Below are 21,015 nucleotides of genomic sequence, written 5' to 3'. Positions count from 1 at the left end.
TTTATCAAATTTCTTAAAATTCTATTATTTTTAATTTTTATTTCATGATTTGCTTTATAAAAATCAAGATATTTCCTTCTAAATACTTTGTTAAATTCCTGGATATACAATTTCTAATGCTTACTTACTATTATTATATACAAACTCAACCAAGGCACTCTGACATCATAAGTTGAAAAGGAAAACAAGTAGAAATATGAGACTGAATAAAACCGTAAATCCATAAAGAAAATACTACAGCTGTTCAAAGTAAAGTTGTTATTAGAAATGTTCCATGTCTAAGAACATACTAAAAAGGTTTCTAAAAGAACTGAAATGAGCAATTACCTAAAATTATTAAGTTAACTAAATTATCTACTTAACAAAGAAAGAAAATCCATGCAACAGACAAATGAAGAAGTAAAATCAAGCTCCTGCATTCAGTTTCTACTTGAAATGTCCTGGGTTGTGTAGCATTAGTTTCTCAACAATCTAGGTGTAGGAATAGGTGCTAAACTGCTTGAATTGCTTCAGTTTTCTAATGCACTGTAAAACAACAGTGTCCTTTAAATTAACACCTATACTTTAACAAATCAACAAAGTAATAATTTCCATAGAAAACTTTTTTAAATTACTGTGCATACATAATAGACAGCAAAAAATTCATATATCTCTCAATGACCAGTTTGCAATCCCTGAGAAACAGGGATCATCAGTTCTACCTGAGAAAGAGAAAATGAATGGACCAAGAAGCCATGTCGTACTATAAAAATCAGTAAGAAAGGAGGAAAAAAATAGTCAGATTCTAATTTTCTACATGAGAAAAGAACTGAGGTTAACCTGTAAAGACTTTACAACAATTTCCTAGTCAATCTGCCTCTATTTCTATTCCTTCAAAAACACATACCAAAGGAGAGACGTATCAATACAGCATTCTAAACATCCTGATCTTCAAAACCCAGCATGACTCCCCAATGTCCACAGAATCAAGCTTAATAGCTTTAATGTGGCTCACATGACCTAATTCTGCCTAGCTCTGTATACTGACACATATCACTTCTTCCTGCCTCACAAGTTGTTCCCAGCATACAACATTAATTTCAGGTTTTGTGATGATAAACTTCATGCTTTTCCTCCCATTCTTTCTCCATCTCCTTTGCGGCCTCCTCATGGGTTTGAACTCTGAATTTTGGAATGCTCACAGTGGTCTAATACCCTCTACTGTCTGCTTATCCACCAGATAGTCTTAGTCCAAACCCATGGTCTTAAATATCATGGACGTAAAAATGACTTCCACATTTACATCTCTAGTTTCTACCTTTACTCTCAATTCCATATTTCTCATTCAACTTCTGCCTGACATCTCAGTGCCCATCACTTTCAATCTCCAAACACCTTCCTAGTGATCCTCATCTCAGTAAATGGCACCGTTAGTTTGCCAGCTGTTCAAGTTGAAAATCTAAGAGACAGGTTTATTTCTCTTTCTCTAACCCCCCTCTATCTATGCATCAGAAGACTTTCTTGGTTTTAACTCTAAAAATACATCATCAATTTCTCCAGTCCTCTCCATGTCCTCTGCTGCATGGTACAAATTTCTACATTCTCTCACATACCAATTGCAGTAGCCTACTAACGAGACTCTCTGCTACTTTTACCTCACTCCAATCCATTCCCTACAGAGCATCCAGGATAATTGCTTCTAACTGTAAGCCACACTGTGTCACTCCCCTGCTTAAACACCTCTAAGGACTTTCAATTACACTTACAATAAAATCCACACTCCTTATGATTGTCTAAAGGTACCTTCATAAGCTGGTCCTTGCATACCTCTCCGATTTCACCTCATACCATATTTTTTCTTGAATACTATGGCTTTCTCGATAACTAACTTCATTGACAATATTTACATATATCTCTTCTTTGAGCATACCAAGTCCATTTCTACCTGAATCATTTTGTATTTTTTGTTCATTTAATTAGAATGATCTGCCTCCAAACCTGAGAATGGTTTGCTCTTTATCATTCAGGTCTCAGGTCAGATGTCATCTCTCTGAGAAGGTCTCCCATGAGCACCTACCATAAAAATAACACTTCCCCAGTTGTGCATGCTCTCTCTCTCACTTCTCTTGCTTCTCCCTTCTCTATCGCCCTCCTTCCTTCCTCTTCCTTTCTCCCCTTCTTCGACTCTCATTCCGCACCCACAGGAATGTGTATATGTGCATTCCATAGGAGCAGAGTATGTACAGAGCTGCAAGAGCTACTCCTAGCACAATGCTTGGAATAGTTACAGTGACCTATAAATATCTGTCAAATAAATAAATGAACAAATGCCTCTGTGCTTTAACTAACAGCCACAGCTCATATTTCCATTGCTTTTTTAGTTAATTCCTTCTACTAGACAAGTATATTATTTTCTCTTTAAACCTTCGTTTATACATTTAAGCCTACTACATCATTAAAAAAGTTTGCAATTCCTCCCACTATGAAAGTATATTACTTCACTCACCTTTAAACTGTCAATAATTTTAAGTCAATCACATAGTAGGAACACATAAAAGTTCATACTCTCATTTGAATTATTTCTCCTCCTTCCTCTAAACATAATTAAAATCTTTCATAATATGTTTTATAAAACTTTGCCTTCCCTGTTCTGGACTCCAGCCTTCTGGATGTTGTTGCTGTGAATCCTCACCATTCTGTCATTTTTGTCTCTATGTTGTTGCTATGAATCCTTACCATTCTGTTATCTTTGTCTCTAACTATGAGCGTCTCCAGAGTGTATGTGTATGTGTGTGTTGCTAATTCAATTCTAACTTTACACTTAACCATGCTACGATTACAACCCTGGAAGTAACAGCATGAATTATCTAAGTTTAATATTATTCTAATATGCCACATCATGAAATAGATTACAATAATAAACATTATTGTTACAACCAACATAACATCAAGAATCCAATCATGAACTGACCATTTAGACCAGATTATATGGACTTCCTTATAATATTGAAGCTATGTGATATTTCTAAAGTGTCACAGATTATCTATTTTAAACATCTCCAGTACAGTAAAAATAAATTTAAAAATTTACTTTTTAATACTCACCTCTGGCTTCTGTTCTTGTAGCTTCCTATACTGTATATTTGCATCACCTATCTCTTCCACAGACTGGGGCATAATTGATAAGACTTCCATAGCCTCAGTGACAAATGTATCAATTTCATGTAAATGAGCTAAATAGGTAACATTGAAATACAAGAAATATTATTACCACCAAAAATATTCAATCACACAATTTCTAAATCATTTGCTTTCATTAAACATAATTACAAAATATGGGTGTAAGCAAAGAAATTTCTTGTCATGGAAGTTCAGTTATTTCACATTGCACTTAAGAATTTTCAGTAGAAAGTTAAAATATACTCATTCTTAGTAAATTTTACTCAAAATTGGGTATCTTTTCAGTCTTAAATAGTATGCTAAAACATCTCAATTTAAAGGAAAAAGAAACCATATAGTACTTTGGAAAATAGTAGTCATTTGAAGAAATAAGGAGAGACACATTACACCAGAATTATCTACCCCTCTCAATAATATGTGCAACAAACTGATGCAAGATAAGACTGCAAATAATAAAAATGCCTTCAATTTTCAGACCTCTTAGGAGAGGAACATAAATTTTCACACTTTCTTAAATTTATCATTTTAAGCATATTTTATTTCATAATACTTTCTATCTCAGTATTGATTTAATCATCACGGGGATTCATATTTCATAACTATCAAAGTATATGCCTCTATAATAAAAATATAAGTGTCTTTACCCTGGATAGACTTCTTCAAAGAAAGAACAAGCACATCAAATAACTTCTGGATGAGATCATCAATCACAGTCTTCACAGGGCTACAATTAATATTGAAACAATCTACCTTGACAGCACTGAAAAATGCCAATAGACATATTTTAACATGAAAAAAAATAATTAGAAGACTCTCATTATATTATCATTTTGAATTACAAATGTAACTCAAAAGTATTACTATTAAGCGCATTTAGATTTCATTTAGCAAATACGCCATACACATACAATTATGATGTTTTTTATTGATTTTGTTATATTAGTTTTTATTATACATCATATCAGCTTATCAAAAAGGCAGCAATTATGAATACATATTTAAATATTCACAAGCTTTCCTTGTCACAGCATGTAACATACTTTTTTAAATACTTATAAAATATATTCACTATCCTGCAAAGTATAAATAATAATGACAAGGGAAAAGAAAATAAGGATAGAAAGTGAATATAGATTATTAAGGTACTTAGAAAATAAAACAAAAAATAACCCTTCTGCCTCTCAAATAGACAAAAATGTAAAGAATTGTTCATTTATATCTTCAATTGCATGGGCAAAACACAGTGCTCTCAGAACTACTGACAGGAGTATAAAACAATACAACTTTTGTGAAGAGCAACTTAGCAATATGTATCACCTAATTTTAAAACAGGCATACCCTTTGTCTTAATAGCTTCACCTTCAGAATTTTTTCTAAGGAAATTTTCAGGTAAACTCCAAGATTCTACACAAGTATTAACTATAATAATAAAAAATTAGAAATAAGCCAAATGAAGGAATGGCTAAATAAATTATTGTACTTTATCCATACAATTAAAAATTGAAGTTTTGAGAACTAGGTAATTACATGGCAAAATACTGTTGAAATAGTATTAACTAAAAATATCAGGATACAGTATAATCAAATTTTGTAAGTATATGCACTAATAGGTCTAAAACATCAAATATCAAGAGCAATTGCCATTGTACTCTTCTGTATTTTAGATAATTTACAAAACAGGATTCTGGTCAAGGTGGCCAAGTATATAAGTGCTGTACTTGATTCCTCCCATGACCACATCAAAATTACAACTAAACTACAAAACAACCATCATTGAAAACCACCTGAAATTCAGCTGAACATAAGTCCTATAACTAAGGATATACAGAAGCAGCCACACAGAAACTGGTAGGAGAGGTGGAGATGCGGAACAGGCCAGTTCCAAAACAACATGTGGCAGTTAAATATCGGGAGGGGTATCTCAGCTGCTGAGGTGCCCCCTGAGGAGGAAGGGGTCCCAGCCTCACACCAGGCTCCCTAGCCCAGGGTTCTGGTTCCAGTTCCAGGAAGAGAAGTCTCCATAACTTCCAGCTGTGAAATCTAGCAGTTGAGTGAGACAAAGGGGTCTCGGAGTCCCAGCTGTTCATATTAAAGGACCCACACACAAACTTACTCACTGATGGACCCACTCACTCTTAGCCCCAGCACTGGGGCAGCAGCTCAAAAGGCACCTGAGAAATATGGGGAGCAACTGACTTGTCTCTGCTTCGGGGACACGGCTAGAGGAGTGGCTTTCTCCCAGGCAGAAGTTCTAACACAGGCCATTGTTACTTTGTAGAGCCCTTCTCCCAGAGCCAGCCAGTAGGCACCCCATCTGAGTCTCCATTATCCCAGCAAAAACTGTGACCTCCACCCTAATGATTCCCTGACATCCTACCCCACCCACCCTGCTGACCCACATAAGCTGCTTCCAGTGGTCTTTCCATACAAACACCCTGTCTTGGCTCATGCTGCAGACTTTCCCAAAATCTCTCAAAGGTTCACAAACTCTAAACAAGCAGCACCTGGCCTCAATGTGCCACATACCTCTTCTAAGATGTCCCAAACCCAGCACTTGCAGCAGCCATCCTCGGTTCATAGTGTGCCCTCTCTCAGGCGTCTCTAAACCCAGCACAAGTAGTAGCCATCTGTAGATCACTTTGTAGCTAATGCTAAGTAGCCTCAGGCAGGTCACAGGTGGTGGTTAACTTTGACCTGCACCTCCTGGGAGGCCCCAAACACAGTACACCTTATGGCCAGCTTCAGACCACACCAGAACACAACCCAACCACCTTCACAAGCAATATATTCAAAGGGCAAACTCTGCAGGCAAAAAAGCCCCATGAAGCAAGTTCTGCTTTGTGGGGTTGGTTCCTGCAAAGCAGCTCCTCCACTGTAGTCATAGCTGATCGTCGTAGCCAATCCACCTGGGGATCAATCCCTCCCAATAAAGTGCCAACAGTAATCAAGTTTCAACTACAACAGGAGAATGCACGCAGCTCACATTGGGAGCACACTTGGAGCCCCTGGCTTAGATGACAAGGAGGATGTACCACTGTGCCCTACAAAATACCTACTACATATAACCACCCAATAAAGACTCAGACATAGCAGATCTACCTAATACATAGAAACAAACGCGGAGAGGCAGCCAAAATGGGGAAACATAGAAATTTGTCCCATATGAAAGAACAGGAGAAATCCTCAGGGAAAAAAAAAAATGGAAGCAGGCAACATACAGAGTTCAAAACAATATAAGGATGCTCAAGGAACTTAGTGAGAACTTCAATAGCATAAAAATGGATATGGAAACCATGAAAAAAAACTGGTCTGAAATAAAGAATACAATATCTGAAATGAAGAATATACTAGATCCCTGACTGGTATGGCTCAGTGGGTTGGGCATTGTCCCACAAACCGAAAGGTCCCAGGTTCAATTCCTAGTCAGGGCACAATCCCTGGTAGAGGTTGTATGGAAGGCAACCAATTGGTATTTCTCTCACACATCAATGTTTCTCTACCTCTCTTTCTTCCTCCCTTTCCCTCTCTCTAAAAAATAAAGTCTTTAAAAATAAGATACACTAGAAAAAAATCAAGAGCAAATTAGATGAATCACAGGATGAAATTAGTAATATGGAAGACAAGGTAGCACAAAACACCTAATCAGGGAATCGAAAACAAAAAAGAATTTTTAAAATGAGGGTATTTTTAGGGACCTCTGGAATAACATCAAGCATAAAAATACCTGCATCATAATGGTATCAGGAGGAAAAGAGATCAAGCACTTGAGAACCTTTTTGATAAATACTGGCTGAAAACTTCGCTAAACTGGTGAAGAAAAAAGATACACAAGTTCAAGAAGCATAGAGAGTCCCAAACAAGATAAGCCCAAAGAGATCTACACCAAGACACCCAATTAAAATGCCAAAGGTTAAACACAAAGACAGAACATTTTTTAAAAAGCAACAGAAAAGCAATCATTTACCTACAAGAGAGCTCCCATAAGACTCAGTTGCTTTCTCAACAGAAACTTTGCAGGCAGAAGGGATAGGTATAAAATAGTCAAAGTGATGAAAAGAAAAGACCTACAACCAAGATTACTCTACCCAGAAAAACTATCATTTAGAATCAAAGAAAAAATTAAGAGCTTCCCAGACAAGAAAAACTTTAAAAAGTTCATCACCACCAAACCAGTATTACAAAAAAAAGTCAGTCTTCTTTAAGTAAACAAAATTTAAAACATGAATTAAAAAGTGGCAATTAATATATATCTATCAACAAATATTTGAAATGCAAATGAATTAAATGGTCCAATCAAGAGATAGGGTGACTGCATGGATAAGAAAACAAGACCCTTCTATATGCTGCCTATAGGAGAATCACTTCAGATCCAAAGACACACACAGACTGAAAGTTAAGGGATGGAAAAAAGATATTTAACAAAATGGAAATGAAAAAAAAAAAAGCTGGGATAACAATAGTTATACTAGACAAAAGAGACTTTAAAACAAAGGCTATAACAAGAGACAAATAAGGATCCAGCAATTTCACTTCTGGGTATTTATCTGAAGAAACACAAAACATGAATCAAAAAACAAGACATGCATCCCTACATTCATTCTACATTGTTTACAACAGCCAAGATATGGAAGCAACTTAAGTATCCATCAATCAATAAATGGATAAAGAAGTGGTGCATTTATAAAATGATTCAGTCATTTAAAAAAAATCTTGCCATTTGCAACAACATGGATGAACCTAGAGGATATGTGATGAGTCAAGTAAGTCAGAAAGAGAGAGACAAATTGCACATGATTTCACTTACATGTGGAATCTAAAAAACAAAATAAATGAACAAGCATAATAGAAACAGACTCATAGATACAGAGGACATTTTGACCATTACCAGATGGATGGAGGTTTGTGTGGGGCTGGGTGAAAAATGTGAAGGGATTTAGAAATACAAATTGGTAGTTACACAACAGTCATGGGGATGTAAATTATAGCATAGGGAACAGAGTCAAAAATATTGTAATTACTATATATGGTGCCAGATGGGTACTAGTTTTATTGAGGTGATCACTTCGTAAATTATATAAATGTCTAATCACCGGGTTATACATATAAAACTAATAAAATCTTATATTTGTCAACTAATCAAAATTTTTTTATTTTAAAAAATTTTAAAACATGCAAATTTTAATAATCATGGAAAAATGGCTTGGGGGGGTGTTTGCCTTTTTTTAATTGTTGCTCTTTTACAGTTGTCCCAATTTTTCCCCTGTTGCTCCTCCTTACCCTGATGGCATATAAATTTTAAGTACACTAATTCTATGCACTATATTCTTTTTTTTTTTTAATATTTATTTATTTATTTAGAGGGTAAGGGAGAGAGAAAGAGAGGGAGAGAAACATCAATATGTGGTTGCATCTCACACGCCCCCAACCGGGGACCCGGCCAACAACCAGGCATGTGCCTTGCCTGGGAATCAAACAAGTGATGCCTTCATTCGCAGGCCGGCACTGAGCCACACCAGCCAGGGCTGCACTGTATTCTTAACGCAAATGGTGTTGTTCTAAGCAAACAGAAGTTGAACCTGACTTGTTTACCTGAGGAAAATTTTATATTTGGCTTAATTTATACAAAGTTATTTTTTTAAGTCTGCTAATTTTGGTCACAAAGATTATTTTAAAAGTTACTTGCTCTTTTTAATACATAAAGTCAGGTAATATTCTTAGAAATCAAGTTATATGTGTTAGATTCTCAGTTTTATTTTTAAAATATAAGTTTACCTTAAGGCCTCATTTATTTATTCTCATTCACCCACTAACTGGAGAGATTTAAACTCTAGTAATTAACCATCAGCACATGCAAGAGTCCATTTTTTGCCTGATACATAAAGTTTATGTGATTTTTGAGATCCTCACACAAAAAATGTCAAGATTTCTAATATCTGATACATGAATAGAGATGATTTTGGTAAACTATAAAAATTATATTATAGCATTTTTTTAAATGAATTAACATGAAATGATATGATTAAAGCAGAGTTGTACTCACTGGCTACAGAATCCTGTAGAGAAGACTAATATTCACTTCTCACTTGAAAATAATGATAATATGCAACTGAGGCTCTATTCAGTCATAGATAGAATGGAATAGCCATAAACAGTATACCCCCAACTGATATTCTTACTACAGTATCTGAAATACATCATTAGAATATGGCTTTTCTAAGCATACAGCATACATCCATAAAGTGTCCATAAAATATAAATCCGTGTGCATGTATATTAACTTAGATGCATACGTGTAAATTCATTAGCAAGAAATAATGAAACCAAAAATTAAATGTGAGACAGGAATTCTTTTTGTTCTGTTAAGCTTTGTCAGGAGAGCAAAAATAGAAAAGCTATCTACAGTAAGGGATAAACAAAGAGTAGCAATAGTAGTGGAGGTCCTTGAGCAGTCAGGTGACAGCATAAAGTTAAATAAGACAGGCAAGCTTGGGATCAAAGACAATATCCAACATGGATTAGAAAACTCATAAACAAACATTATAAGAGCTCTATCTTTTCCTTATTTCAAACTATTATCTATGGTACTAACATTATCCCGATCATCTAAGCTCAAACCCTCAAGTCATCTGTTTCCTCTATTCCTCATCCCTCAACTTCCTCCATAAATAGGACCACTTAATACCTTATAGTATTTCCTCCTCCCCATTTTGAGTGCAAAAACGTAATCCAATTAATCATTACTGGTCTTCTGGATGATGAGAGACTACCTCCCTTCCTCTGGGATCTCTTTATTCAACCGTGTATTATTATTTCCAAACTATCATCCCAAACTAGCTTTGGTACTGACACACTTCTGTTTAGAAATCTTCAATAGTTAACAAGTCTAACATGAATAAAATCTTAATTTTCTGATGTACAATGTTAAGGCTCTCCCAAATTTGTGCGTATCAATCCCTTTCTGGGAGCATCTCCTCTAGTCCCTAATAAAATATTATTTCTAATGAGAATTTTAATTAACCAACTTATTTTCAGCATATGACTCCCTCTCCTGAGAGGCCCTGCTTTAACTTCCAATTCTTATTACTACCTGTCAAAATCCTACTTCAAATATTTCTACCTTAAAATGTTACCTGATTTTGCCCCGAATGGATGGGATATCATTGTCCTTTAAATCTCCATAGCCTGGTTCAATCTCAAATATGGAATATAAACAATTCTACCTGGTATTAATAGTAACAATAACATTTATTGAGAACTTACCCTGTGTCAGTCATTTATATGCAAATTACTCATTTAATCCTCAAAACACTATGAGATAAATACTATAGTTGTAACTATTTTAAGGCTGATGATATTGATGTTCAGAGTTTAAATGATTATCAAAGTCATTAGGGGTAAGACCCACCTAACTCCAGAGCCCACTCTCTTAACCCCTGTGTGTACTTGGCTTAATCATCAAATATACTTGACATATTGTACTGCCATTGAGAAAGCAACTTGATCTCACATACTCTGTCTTCTTTATCTTGGTACTTGCATAGAACAAAGATTTATATATTATAAATGCTTGCCAAAATATTTATTGAAAGAATAAACAAATGAATAAAAGTGATATTCCCTTTAAAGATAATTTATGTACAATTAAACAAGGCCTTCCATAAGCTTATTATAAAGAGTGGTTCCAGTCATATTTATTTCAGAGAGTGATGGGGATATATTCTCAAGTGGCTGGGTTATGAGATGCCCCTCAGAGGGTTCCCTCCACATTCAGGTCACTATACTAGCTGTAGCACTATGTTGTGTGCCTCCCAGAGCATCCTGAAAGGAAACAGAGCAATACAAAAGCAAAGTCAAATGTCTTAGCTTCATATGCTCTAGTATGCTCTCAGTAGCTTCTTACCATTCTTAGATTGTACCTATGCATATCAAATAGTAGATCCTCATGCCAGACCTGTACAGTATATCCATATAGGTTCAGCAAGTAGAGCCTATACAAGATAAACTTTTTAGTGTCAGCAATGCCCTACTCAGATGATAATTAAGTGTCATAGCTGAGCTCAAGAGGAGGAGGAAACAGACTTGATTTTTTTGCCACTAAGTGAAGAATACCCTTACTATCTATGGCAAAACCATCTCATACAGAAGTACTATATTACATTAACTTATAATACCTTGGAAGTCGTTCTGCTTCTTTTCCTTTTATTTTCAGTGCTTTAAAATTTTTTTCCCAATCATGAACAGTAGAAAGATGTTTTTCCACTAAAGCTTCCATATCAACTTGCCCAATTACAACCCATTCCTAAAAATGAAAAATATTATTAAAGAAATAGAACTAATAAATTAACATTTTAAAGTTTATAGTCCAACTGTTAATAGAGATTAAGGTCCAACCAATAAAAGCGGACAAGTGTAATTTTAAGTAAATTTCAATTTAAGTATGTAAATACAATCATTATTGTATCATCTAAAGAATGAACAGGGAAAATATGACAATATAAAAATACAGTGATCATAAAACTTTTTTGAAGAGACTAAAAAAACCCTTTCTTTATATTCTCTTGTCAAGTATGATGTACGGTAAAATAGAATCATCTCTTTTAAGCCACGCACCACTACAAGCTACCAATTTAAAAGTATCCATAGTCAATTGATTCTAAAAATTTTTAATGCAGAAACATTATAGTAGCAGTTAAAAAACTTGTTGAGCCCTAGTCGGTTGTGGCTCAGTTGGTTGGAGCATCATCCCATAACCAAAAGGTTGTGGATTAGATTCCCGGTCAGGGCACATACCTAGGTCATGGGTTTGATCCCCAGTACGGGAGTGTGCAAACCCCGGCCCAGGTGCGTACATGGGGGTGGGGCAACCAGTCAATACTTCTCTCTCACATCGATGTTTATCCCTCTTCCTCTCCCCTTCTCTCTAAAAAAGCAATGAAAAAATATCCTCGGGTGAGGATAAAAAAATTTTAAAAACTGGCTTAATTCTCAATCACAGTCTCAGAGTCAATATAAATGAGCAATAAATGATATTAGGGTTTAACTTATAGTTAGTGGTAATGACGCACTTAAACGAAAGCAAGATATTTAAACATCTCAATTTCATTAACTTCAAAAGCATCCCTTCATGGATTGCTCTTGTTTGAAAAAATATATTTCACAAGAAGGAATTAAAATTGACACAACAGTCATGGCACATTCCAAGTTGACAAAAATATTTTAAAAAATTATTTCTCAATCTTCAAATAGTCAAAGGCATATATCATCTGTGGCATAAATCTACCTTGTATAAGAATCCATAACTCTGGCTCTCTGTTTTGTGATATTTTTATTTTATGCCACACAAGATAAACTTCTGGTTTGCACATTTAATACTATTCAACCAATCAGATGAAATATATTAACAGAAGGATGGAAAATTACATGTTCCATACCTTATGTTGGTGTAAAACAGCTGACAATCTCCTAAATAGATCTTCTGCCTTCCTAAAAATAGTCAGAAATCCACTTGCATTTCTATCAATCATAACAGAAAAAATAGATTCATCTCCTGCCTCACCAACTCCCTTAAACTGATTAGGAATGCTGATAAATCTCTTCATTTCTCTGTAATATTTAGCACGAATTTCTTCAAAAGGAGGCCTGAACTGCAACCGTCCATGTCTGAAAGTAAATAAGTAGCTTTAAAATATAAATTATTAGAAAATTTTAGATTGAAAAATAAACTAGATTTCAAAAAATCTTACTTGTATGTTAAGTCTATATTTATTTCTGGCAGATTCTCATTAAATGCTTCTAAGCCCATCTGATATTGATGTTCCAGAGCCTTGTACAGCTGATGATTCCAGTGCAGTTTCCATGCATGCATGTCACGTGCTTGGTAACCCTAATACATTATATTTACATTTTTTACTTAGAAATTAGGTAGTGGAGTGAGGTTTTCACTTAATGCTTTCATATCACATAAAGTAAAATTTTAAGCAATAAAAAACATTATCCTTAATTGCTACTTATAGTATGAGCATTTATGTAGAGTCCAAAAATCTCTAACATTCATGTTTATAAATAAAATACAAAAAAAATCAGTAAAATTTTAAAATTAAGTTAACACTAAATAGATTTATATTTCAGCTTTACTTTATGAAAAGATTAACAGGAACAACAGTTTTTTATGTGTGTGAACCTTTTAGTCTTTTTTTAAAATCCACATCAAGTATAGATCTTTTCTTCACTTCTCACCCCCTAAACAATCCTTCTGCATTTTAAAACATGTTAAATTTAAAATATTAGAATGCTCAGGGTAGTTTACATATTCTTTTGCTTCCATATAATCATAAACACATCAATTCTAATATTTTAATTCTTGTGTTTTCTTAAAGTCCTAAAAACTATAAAATATATGTAAATGTATAAGCCACCAAATTCATATTCAACCAAGATCCCACATATTATACAGCGGGCTTTATGCTAGCCACTTTCATATATATATATATATATATCATCTCTTATATCGAAGTGTGTATAACACTAAAATTTTGCCCAAAAAAGAAAAAAAGTACTGATAGTTATTTTAATCATTAAGCCTAAACTTAACTTGTGTTTTACAGATGTCACAATCACCTAAAACTAAAAACGACAGATATTTAAGCACCAAGTCAGAAAAACCATAAACTCTGAATTGAGAGATTTGCATTCCATAAGACAAATAGAAATTTTTTATATTTTTAAATGTAAATACATTGCTATTTTATGGTCTTTATATGTAATTCAGTCAAATTCCAGCTTTATCAGAAATTGGTCAGTAAAGATTTTAAGTGACCTTTATAAACTTTGCATCAATTCATATATTCACATTCTGAAACGGTCATATTTTGAAGTACATTCACAATGTAAAACATACAATACCTGTGTTTCTACACTTGCTAAGCCAGTTCTCAGTTCCTGTAATCCATCTTTCCAACGTTGTGGCTGCCGAAGCAGATCGGTATTCATAAGAATTATCACCTGTTAAAAATAAGGGTATAGTAGTCTCAAATTATCACCTGAAAAGGTAACTTTTCAGTGGAAAAACGGAACAGACACCACCTTAATTAACTAGGTGATCAATGTTAACTCAACCTAAAGTATGAAAAATCAATACCTGATTAATGCATTGAGAAAGGCAAAACATCACCTCTGTGGTATTCCTGTTAAAACTTCATAACTCTCATCTAGTCATGAGAAAATGCCATATAACCCAAATCTGAAAATATCCTACAAAATAACTGACAAGTATTCATCCAAAGTTTCAAAGTCATGTAAAACAAGGAAAGAATGATTAAGAGGAGACTACATACAGAGACTCAACAACAAAATGCAAGGTAGGATCCTGAACTGGATCCTTGAAAAAAAAAAAAGACATTGTGAAGAAGTTGTAAAATTCAGAAATAGTTTATTTCCTAGTTTTGTTAACTATACCATGGTTATGTAAGTTAAGAATAGGGGAAGTTGGGCGAAGGGTAAGTATGAACACTGTTCTGTTTTTGCAACTTTAAGTCTCAAAATATTCCCAAATAAGAAGCATTTAAAATTATATCCTAATTACTTTTTAAAAAATATGATTCATAGTTTATTCGATTTTATTTCTGAACAAAATGGATGAATTTCTAGACAAATACAATCTTCCAAAACTGAATCAGAAAGAATCAGAGTCTGAACAGATTACAACTAGTAAAACTGAAGCAATAATAAAAAATAAAAATAAAAACAACTCCCAAATAATAAAAGCCCTGAACCAAATAGCTTCACAGATGAATTTTACCTAACAGTAAAAAAAGAACTAACACATATCATTCTCAAACTACTCCAAAACATTCAAGAGGAGGGAAGACTCCCAAGCTACTTTTCTAGGCCAGCATATACTAATTCCAAAACCAGATAAAGACACTACAAAGAAAGAAAATTATAGGCCAATATACCTGATGAACATAGATGCTAAAGTCCTCAACAAAATATTAGCAATCCATTAAAAAGATCATACACCATGATCAAGTGGGATTTAGTCCAGGGATGCAAGGTTGGTACAATATCCACAGATCAATAAATGTGATTCACCACATGTGAGGACAATAGAGTCTGTCAGGATCCCTAACCGCGGAAGCCCAGGCATGGGCTGCTTAGAGATAATAATTAGATTCACATGCACAGCGCACTCGCAGTTATATAAATAAGCACTGATGTCATATTTTGGCTAGTGGCCAGCTTTGTCTATGCATAGTATATAAGCAGCAGTGAAAGGCGAGGGGTGTGCAGCAAGTGGTGGGAGCGTGGTTGGTGGCCGGCTGGTGGCCCCGTGCATGCCTTTGATCCTGTGCACGCGTGAATACTGTAATGTCTGCAATAAAGGAAATGTCAGAGATTCTAACCTTGCCTCACATGTTCTTTCAATTGCTGGACAAGAGCCTGCCTTGGTTTCCACAACACCACATAAATAAAATGAAGGATAAAAACCACATGATCATGTCAATGAATGCAGAAAAAGCATTTGAAGTCCTGGCTGCTTTGGCTCAGTGGATTGAGCGTCGGCCTACGAACCAAGTGTCGCTTGTTTGATATCCAGTCAGGGCACATGCCTATACTGCATGCCTGGTCCCCAGCGGGGTGCGCGTGAGAGGCAACCACACAGTGATGTTTCTCTCCCTCTTTCTCCTTCCCCCTCTCTCTAAAAAAATAGATAAATAAAAAAATAAAATACTATTAAAAAATAAAACAAATAAAAGATTTAAAAAAAGAAAGAAGGAAAAGAAAAAGCATTTGATCAAATCCAACACCTATTTATGATAAAAATGCTTGGCAAAGTGGGAACAGAGGGAACATACCTCACCATAATACAGGCCATATATGACAAACCCACAGACAACATCATACTCAATGGGCAAAAGCTGTTAAGTGTTCTCCATAAGACTGGGAACAAGGCAAGGATATCTGTGTTCACGCCTTCACCGCTCTTATTCAACATAGTACTGCAAGTCCCAGCCACAGCATACAGACAAGAAGAAATAAAAGGTATCCAAATTAGAAAGGAACAAGTAAAACTATCATTATTTGCAGATGACAAAATATTGTACGAGTATATAGAGAACCATAATATTCCACACACACACAAAAAAAAAACCCTACAAGAACTGATAAATTCAGTAAAGTAGCTAGATATAAGTAAATATCCAGAAATCAGTTGCATTTTTATATGTCAATAATGAATTATCAGATAAAGAAACTAAGAAAACAATCCCATTCAAAATTGCTTCAAAAAAATATACAAATAAATTTAATCAAGGATGTAAAAGACTGGTACTCTGAAAATTCTAAGATAATGAAGAAAAAATCTGAAAAAGATACAAATAAGTGGAAGCATATACCGTGTTCATGGATAGAAAGAATTAACATCACTAAAATGTCCGTACTAACTGAAGCAATCTATAGATTCACCACAACTCCTATTAAGATACCAACAGTGCATTTCACAGAAATATAGCAGTCATAGGGGAGGGGTTGTTGGGGGCCAGGTGTGGGAGTGGAGGGATTGAGCAAAAAAGAAAAGAGAGAAAAAAACTCATGGACAGGGACAACAGCATGGTGATTGCTGGGGGCATGGGGGTTTGGGGGTGGTGGAGGCAGATACAGGGGAGTAAATGGTGATGGAAGGAGACTGGATTTGAGTGGTAGACACACAATACAGTGTACACAAGATGTGTTGTGGAACTGTGCACCTGAAACCTGTGCAATTCTGTTAACTAGTGTCACCCCAATAATTCAATTAAAAAATTATAAATAAATTATACCTTTTCACAAAATGTAGTGTGCCATTTTCTCAGTTTTCTGTTTTCAGTTGCAAGGTGTTCAGCAGCATTTTGGAGTTTTTGAATGTAGCCTTCTAATTCTTTAGGATTATCCCAAGTAAGTTGCGACTTTTCCCCACTTCCTGCTTTTGAATTCTAAGGTGCAGCAAACAACATTAAGTATTTAAATGAATTACTTTTTTCCAAAAAATTCAATATTCCAGACTGTAAGTCCAATTATTCCTAACAACAACCCACAATAAGAAGAACATATAATAATTTTTCCATTTTATATATGAGAAGGCAATCTGGCCAACACTGAGTAGTCCCATTCCTCCCAGGCTCTCCCTCTTACAAGTATAAAACCCTGTATTTAACATAATAGAGAAGCACAGGAAAAGTGAAAGGCAGAAATAAGAAGACAGTCAACAAACCTTGGGAATGAAGGAAAAAGACACCTGGATTTCCTTACTGTCTCCCATATCTCCAGGAAGGAACACTGGAGAAGCCTCTAACCTGGAACTACCCATAGGGACAGACAAATAAAGCTCCAGAACATGCCTACTTCCTCTAGCCAAATGACTAGGAAAACAATGGCCTAACAGAAAAATCATCTTAGCAATACCCAACTTACTCCAGCCAACATCAATGGAAAAACCACCTCTCTCCAGTTTCAGTGGGACCAAGTGGAGAGCTGAACTTTCATCTCCTGCTTGGCAAAAACAGGCAGTACTCAAACTCCCCTGCCAAGATAATGTCCATGGGGCTGAACTGTCCTACTTCTCATGAGTTTCTTAAATTATATTTGATTATTGAAACAAAATTTTTATAACACCATCTGATCTGGTTCTCTATATATGTAGAGGAAATATTTAAGATAAATATGTATGAGTGGATAGGATAAAGAGACATAAAAGTAAGGTGTCTATATTTCACTTCAAGTTGTAAGTGGTAAGGCATAGCAATTTCTGGAATACAGCAGAAACTCAAGAAAAGAGCTGATGAATAAATGAAACTAAACAATTAAATAATAAATTCAAAAAATAATCTCCAAATCAGTTCAAAAGCATTTATTTATAATTACTACATACAACTTAATGTTAGATTTCTTGAGAGCAAAAAAAAAGAGTCCCTCCAATTTTCTACAATATAGTGAGTGGCCAGAGAATTTTAATAAACCTTAGTGTTCACTCTTTTTGTATCTCAGTTTTTTATTCACTACTATGTCTCATTTAACATATGTTACATATAATTATTTAGTTCTCACTACCCAATTTCTTAAAATAAGTTTTTTCTTCAGAAATACCAAAATATTATTTTGAATATATTTATTAGAAAAGAAAAAGCTCTAAAAGCTTACAAATATAATTTATATATCAGGTGAAAAGGTCAAAATAATAAAATATGATCCCATATTCAAAAAGTACACTTGCAAATATACATAGAAAACAAAGTTTAAAAGCATATACACCAGACTGTTAAGACTGGCCATCTCTTGGTGCTATGATTATAAAACCATTTATTTCTTTTTGTTTACCTGCATTTTTAAAAATGTTTTCCATTATAAATGCATATTGAACTTTGGCAACGGGAAATATTTTTTCTTATATCTGTCTTTTATAGGTTTTATATAACTATAAATACACTTCATAAAGATTTATATAACTTCCAGCTAATTTTATGCCTAAGTACTTGTGTGCAGAAATGAGTTAACATAGCAAGTCTGATTGTTATCCGTTAGCCTCCTTAAAAGATCAGCTCTTAGCAGGCATCTGAGAACTAGGAGTTTGGGAGGGTTCCCACCACACTAACTTTTAAGAATGGCTCACTATAACTAAACAATATGGTTTATGCTGAACACTGATTTTGTTATGGGGACCTGGAATTTTGGTACATACTAGGCTGAAGATTCCTGCATGACCAGCCCCCAATAAAACAGGGGTGCTAAGTTGCTAATCATCTGCCCAGTAAGACAACAGTTCACTTTGTTACAACTTGTTAGTGGGAGATCTGATCATCCCCTGAGCAACTCTACTGGGAGAGGATTCCTAAAAGCTCTCACCTGGTTTCCCCAGGTATTCACCCAATGCACCTTTCCTTTTGCTGATTTTGCTTTGTTTCCTCTCACTGTAGTAAATTATGGCCATGAGTACAACTAAATTGTGGTGGGTCCTGTGAGTCCTAATAAACCCCAGAACCTGGGGGTACTTAGTCGTGAGGTCCATGACACAACTAGTTATCTATTTTCAATTAAAAGAATAGAAGGGTATAATCCTCTACTATACAATATTTCAAATATTTCATGTTTATGAAGACTAAAAATGTGGATTTCAAAAGTTGGCAGTCACATAGTAACATATTTATTTAAAACCGTTGTGAGTTTCCTTAATTTCATATGTGTGCATATTTCTATAAGCACAGAAAAAGAGCAAAAACTTAAATTAGTGTCTTTGTTACTGGTTTATAGGAGCTCATTTATGATTAAAGATGTTAACTATTTTTCATGCATTGTAAATTCAATACCATTTCTTTTTTTGTTATTTTACTGTGTTGTTTTATTTTTGGGTTGTACAGAGGTTGTGTATTAAAATATAATCATGTTCTCTTTTTAAATAAATAAAAATCAGGAGATGATGAAAAAGCACTAGTCTTGTGTACAAGGATCATGTCATACTTCAATAAATTAAGTATAATAGCATACAAATTGTATATTATCATATTGTATAACAATATGTGTAATACACATATTATTTCAACTGATCAAAATCAGCACTAAAATATGTGATACATTATAACTGTGTGAATATATAGTGGGAAAAAAATGTTATTTGTTAAAAGTGAAGGAAGTCTTTTGGGGAGCAAAATATAGCCTTAGATCAATGGCTATATTGAGCTGAAATGTGTACTAAAAAACTAGAAATAAAAAACACTTCACATATAAAAATCAATTATAATAACATGAAAAGTCCATTTACCTTAATTATCTGTTCAAATGCTAAGGCAGATTGTAACATCATTGGTCTCTGACTTGGAATCATTTGTTGATCAATAGAATTGTAAAAATGTGCCACCTACAAAGTAAAAGTCCAATTAGCAAAAATAAATAATAGCACACTTAATTCTTTATTTGTCTTCACTTTTAATTGTCTGAATAGAAATAATAATTTGTCAAGTCTAAGATTTAACAAAAAATAATTTTCATCTCCATTATAGCATTTACATACATGTATTATATATAGTCAACATAATATGTGTTGAATTCCTATAATGCGCCATGTCCTGGGGGCTGATTAAACAGAGATTATAAAAACCTAGTCCCTGGACTCAAAAAGTACAGTCTCATAAAGGATGCAGAGGAAACCAGTAAAATATGGTAAATGCTAAAAATAACTGGACTCTTTATCCTTGCAACTCTCCAAACCTACCCCTTCCCTTTTCATTATATAACACAACAATTTATCCATTTCTCAAACCAAAAAAAAAAAAAAAAAAAACACATATACTTGCACTGTCCTTACTCTTCTCTCACATCCAATATTAGTGAAGTGTACTGACTACATACTTTCAAAATATATACTGAATCCAACCATTCCACCCATCTCTATGAGTCCCATCCCAATCCAACCACCTGCATCTCTTGGCAAGACCAGTGCAACAGTCTCCTAACTGGTCTCTTATGTTTTCGATAACAGCCTCCTACTATCTATGCCAAGCCTTCGAAGTAACTGGAGTGGTCCTTCCTTAAACATAAATCATATACCTTTTGCTTATGCAAAACCTTCTAGTGAATTCCCAATACATGTGGATAAAGTCCAAAATCTGGAACACCAGAAGCAATAGAACATATACTATTACAACAATCTGGCAATACTGCTATCTATCCAACATTCTACTTCACACTCCCTACTGTAGCTAAATATCTGCTCACAAGTAAAGGTTTTCCCAGTTGTTCTTCCAGGGGTCAATACAAATACTATATAATCATTCATCCATTTCTGAGCTCCTATTGTATTAAGATAAAATACTTAGGACACAAAAGTGA

General features: G+C 34.5%; 1 protein-coding gene across 1 annotated transcript in view; it reads right to left on the bottom strand.

Annotated features, from left to right (window-relative positions):
• Nucleotides 1-21,015, bottom strand: part of LOC150019825 (cytoplasmic dynein 2 heavy chain 1-like) — a 287,287-nt gene that overhangs the window by 249,747 nt on the left and 16,525 nt on the right. The window contains exons 13-20 of the mRNA XM_090266701.1: nt 19,949-20,044; nt 16,977-17,129; nt 14,062-14,160; nt 12,903-13,042; nt 12,591-12,819; nt 11,331-11,458; nt 3,804-3,919; nt 3,085-3,212 (exon numbers count right to left, since the gene is read on the bottom strand). Coding sequence (XP_090122827.1) covers nt 3,085-3,212; nt 3,804-3,919; nt 11,331-11,458; nt 12,591-12,819; nt 12,903-13,042; nt 14,062-14,160; nt 16,977-17,129; nt 19,949-20,044 — 1,089 coding nt within the window. The remainder of the gene's footprint in view (nt 1-3,084; nt 3,213-3,803; nt 3,920-11,330; nt 11,459-12,590; nt 12,820-12,902; nt 13,043-14,061; nt 14,161-16,976; nt 17,130-19,948; nt 20,045-21,015) is intronic.

This window comes from Furipterus horrens, unplaced genomic scaffold (assembly GCF_987537825.1).
Source record: "Furipterus horrens unplaced genomic scaffold, mFurHor1.1.pri manual_scaffold_2, whole genome shotgun sequence".
In the NCBI taxonomy this organism is placed as follows: Eukaryota; Metazoa; Chordata; class Mammalia; order Chiroptera; family Furipteridae; genus Furipterus; species Furipterus horrens.
The sequence above is the reverse complement of the archived record's forward strand: the minus strand, read 5'-3'. Positions and strand labels throughout refer to the sequence as shown.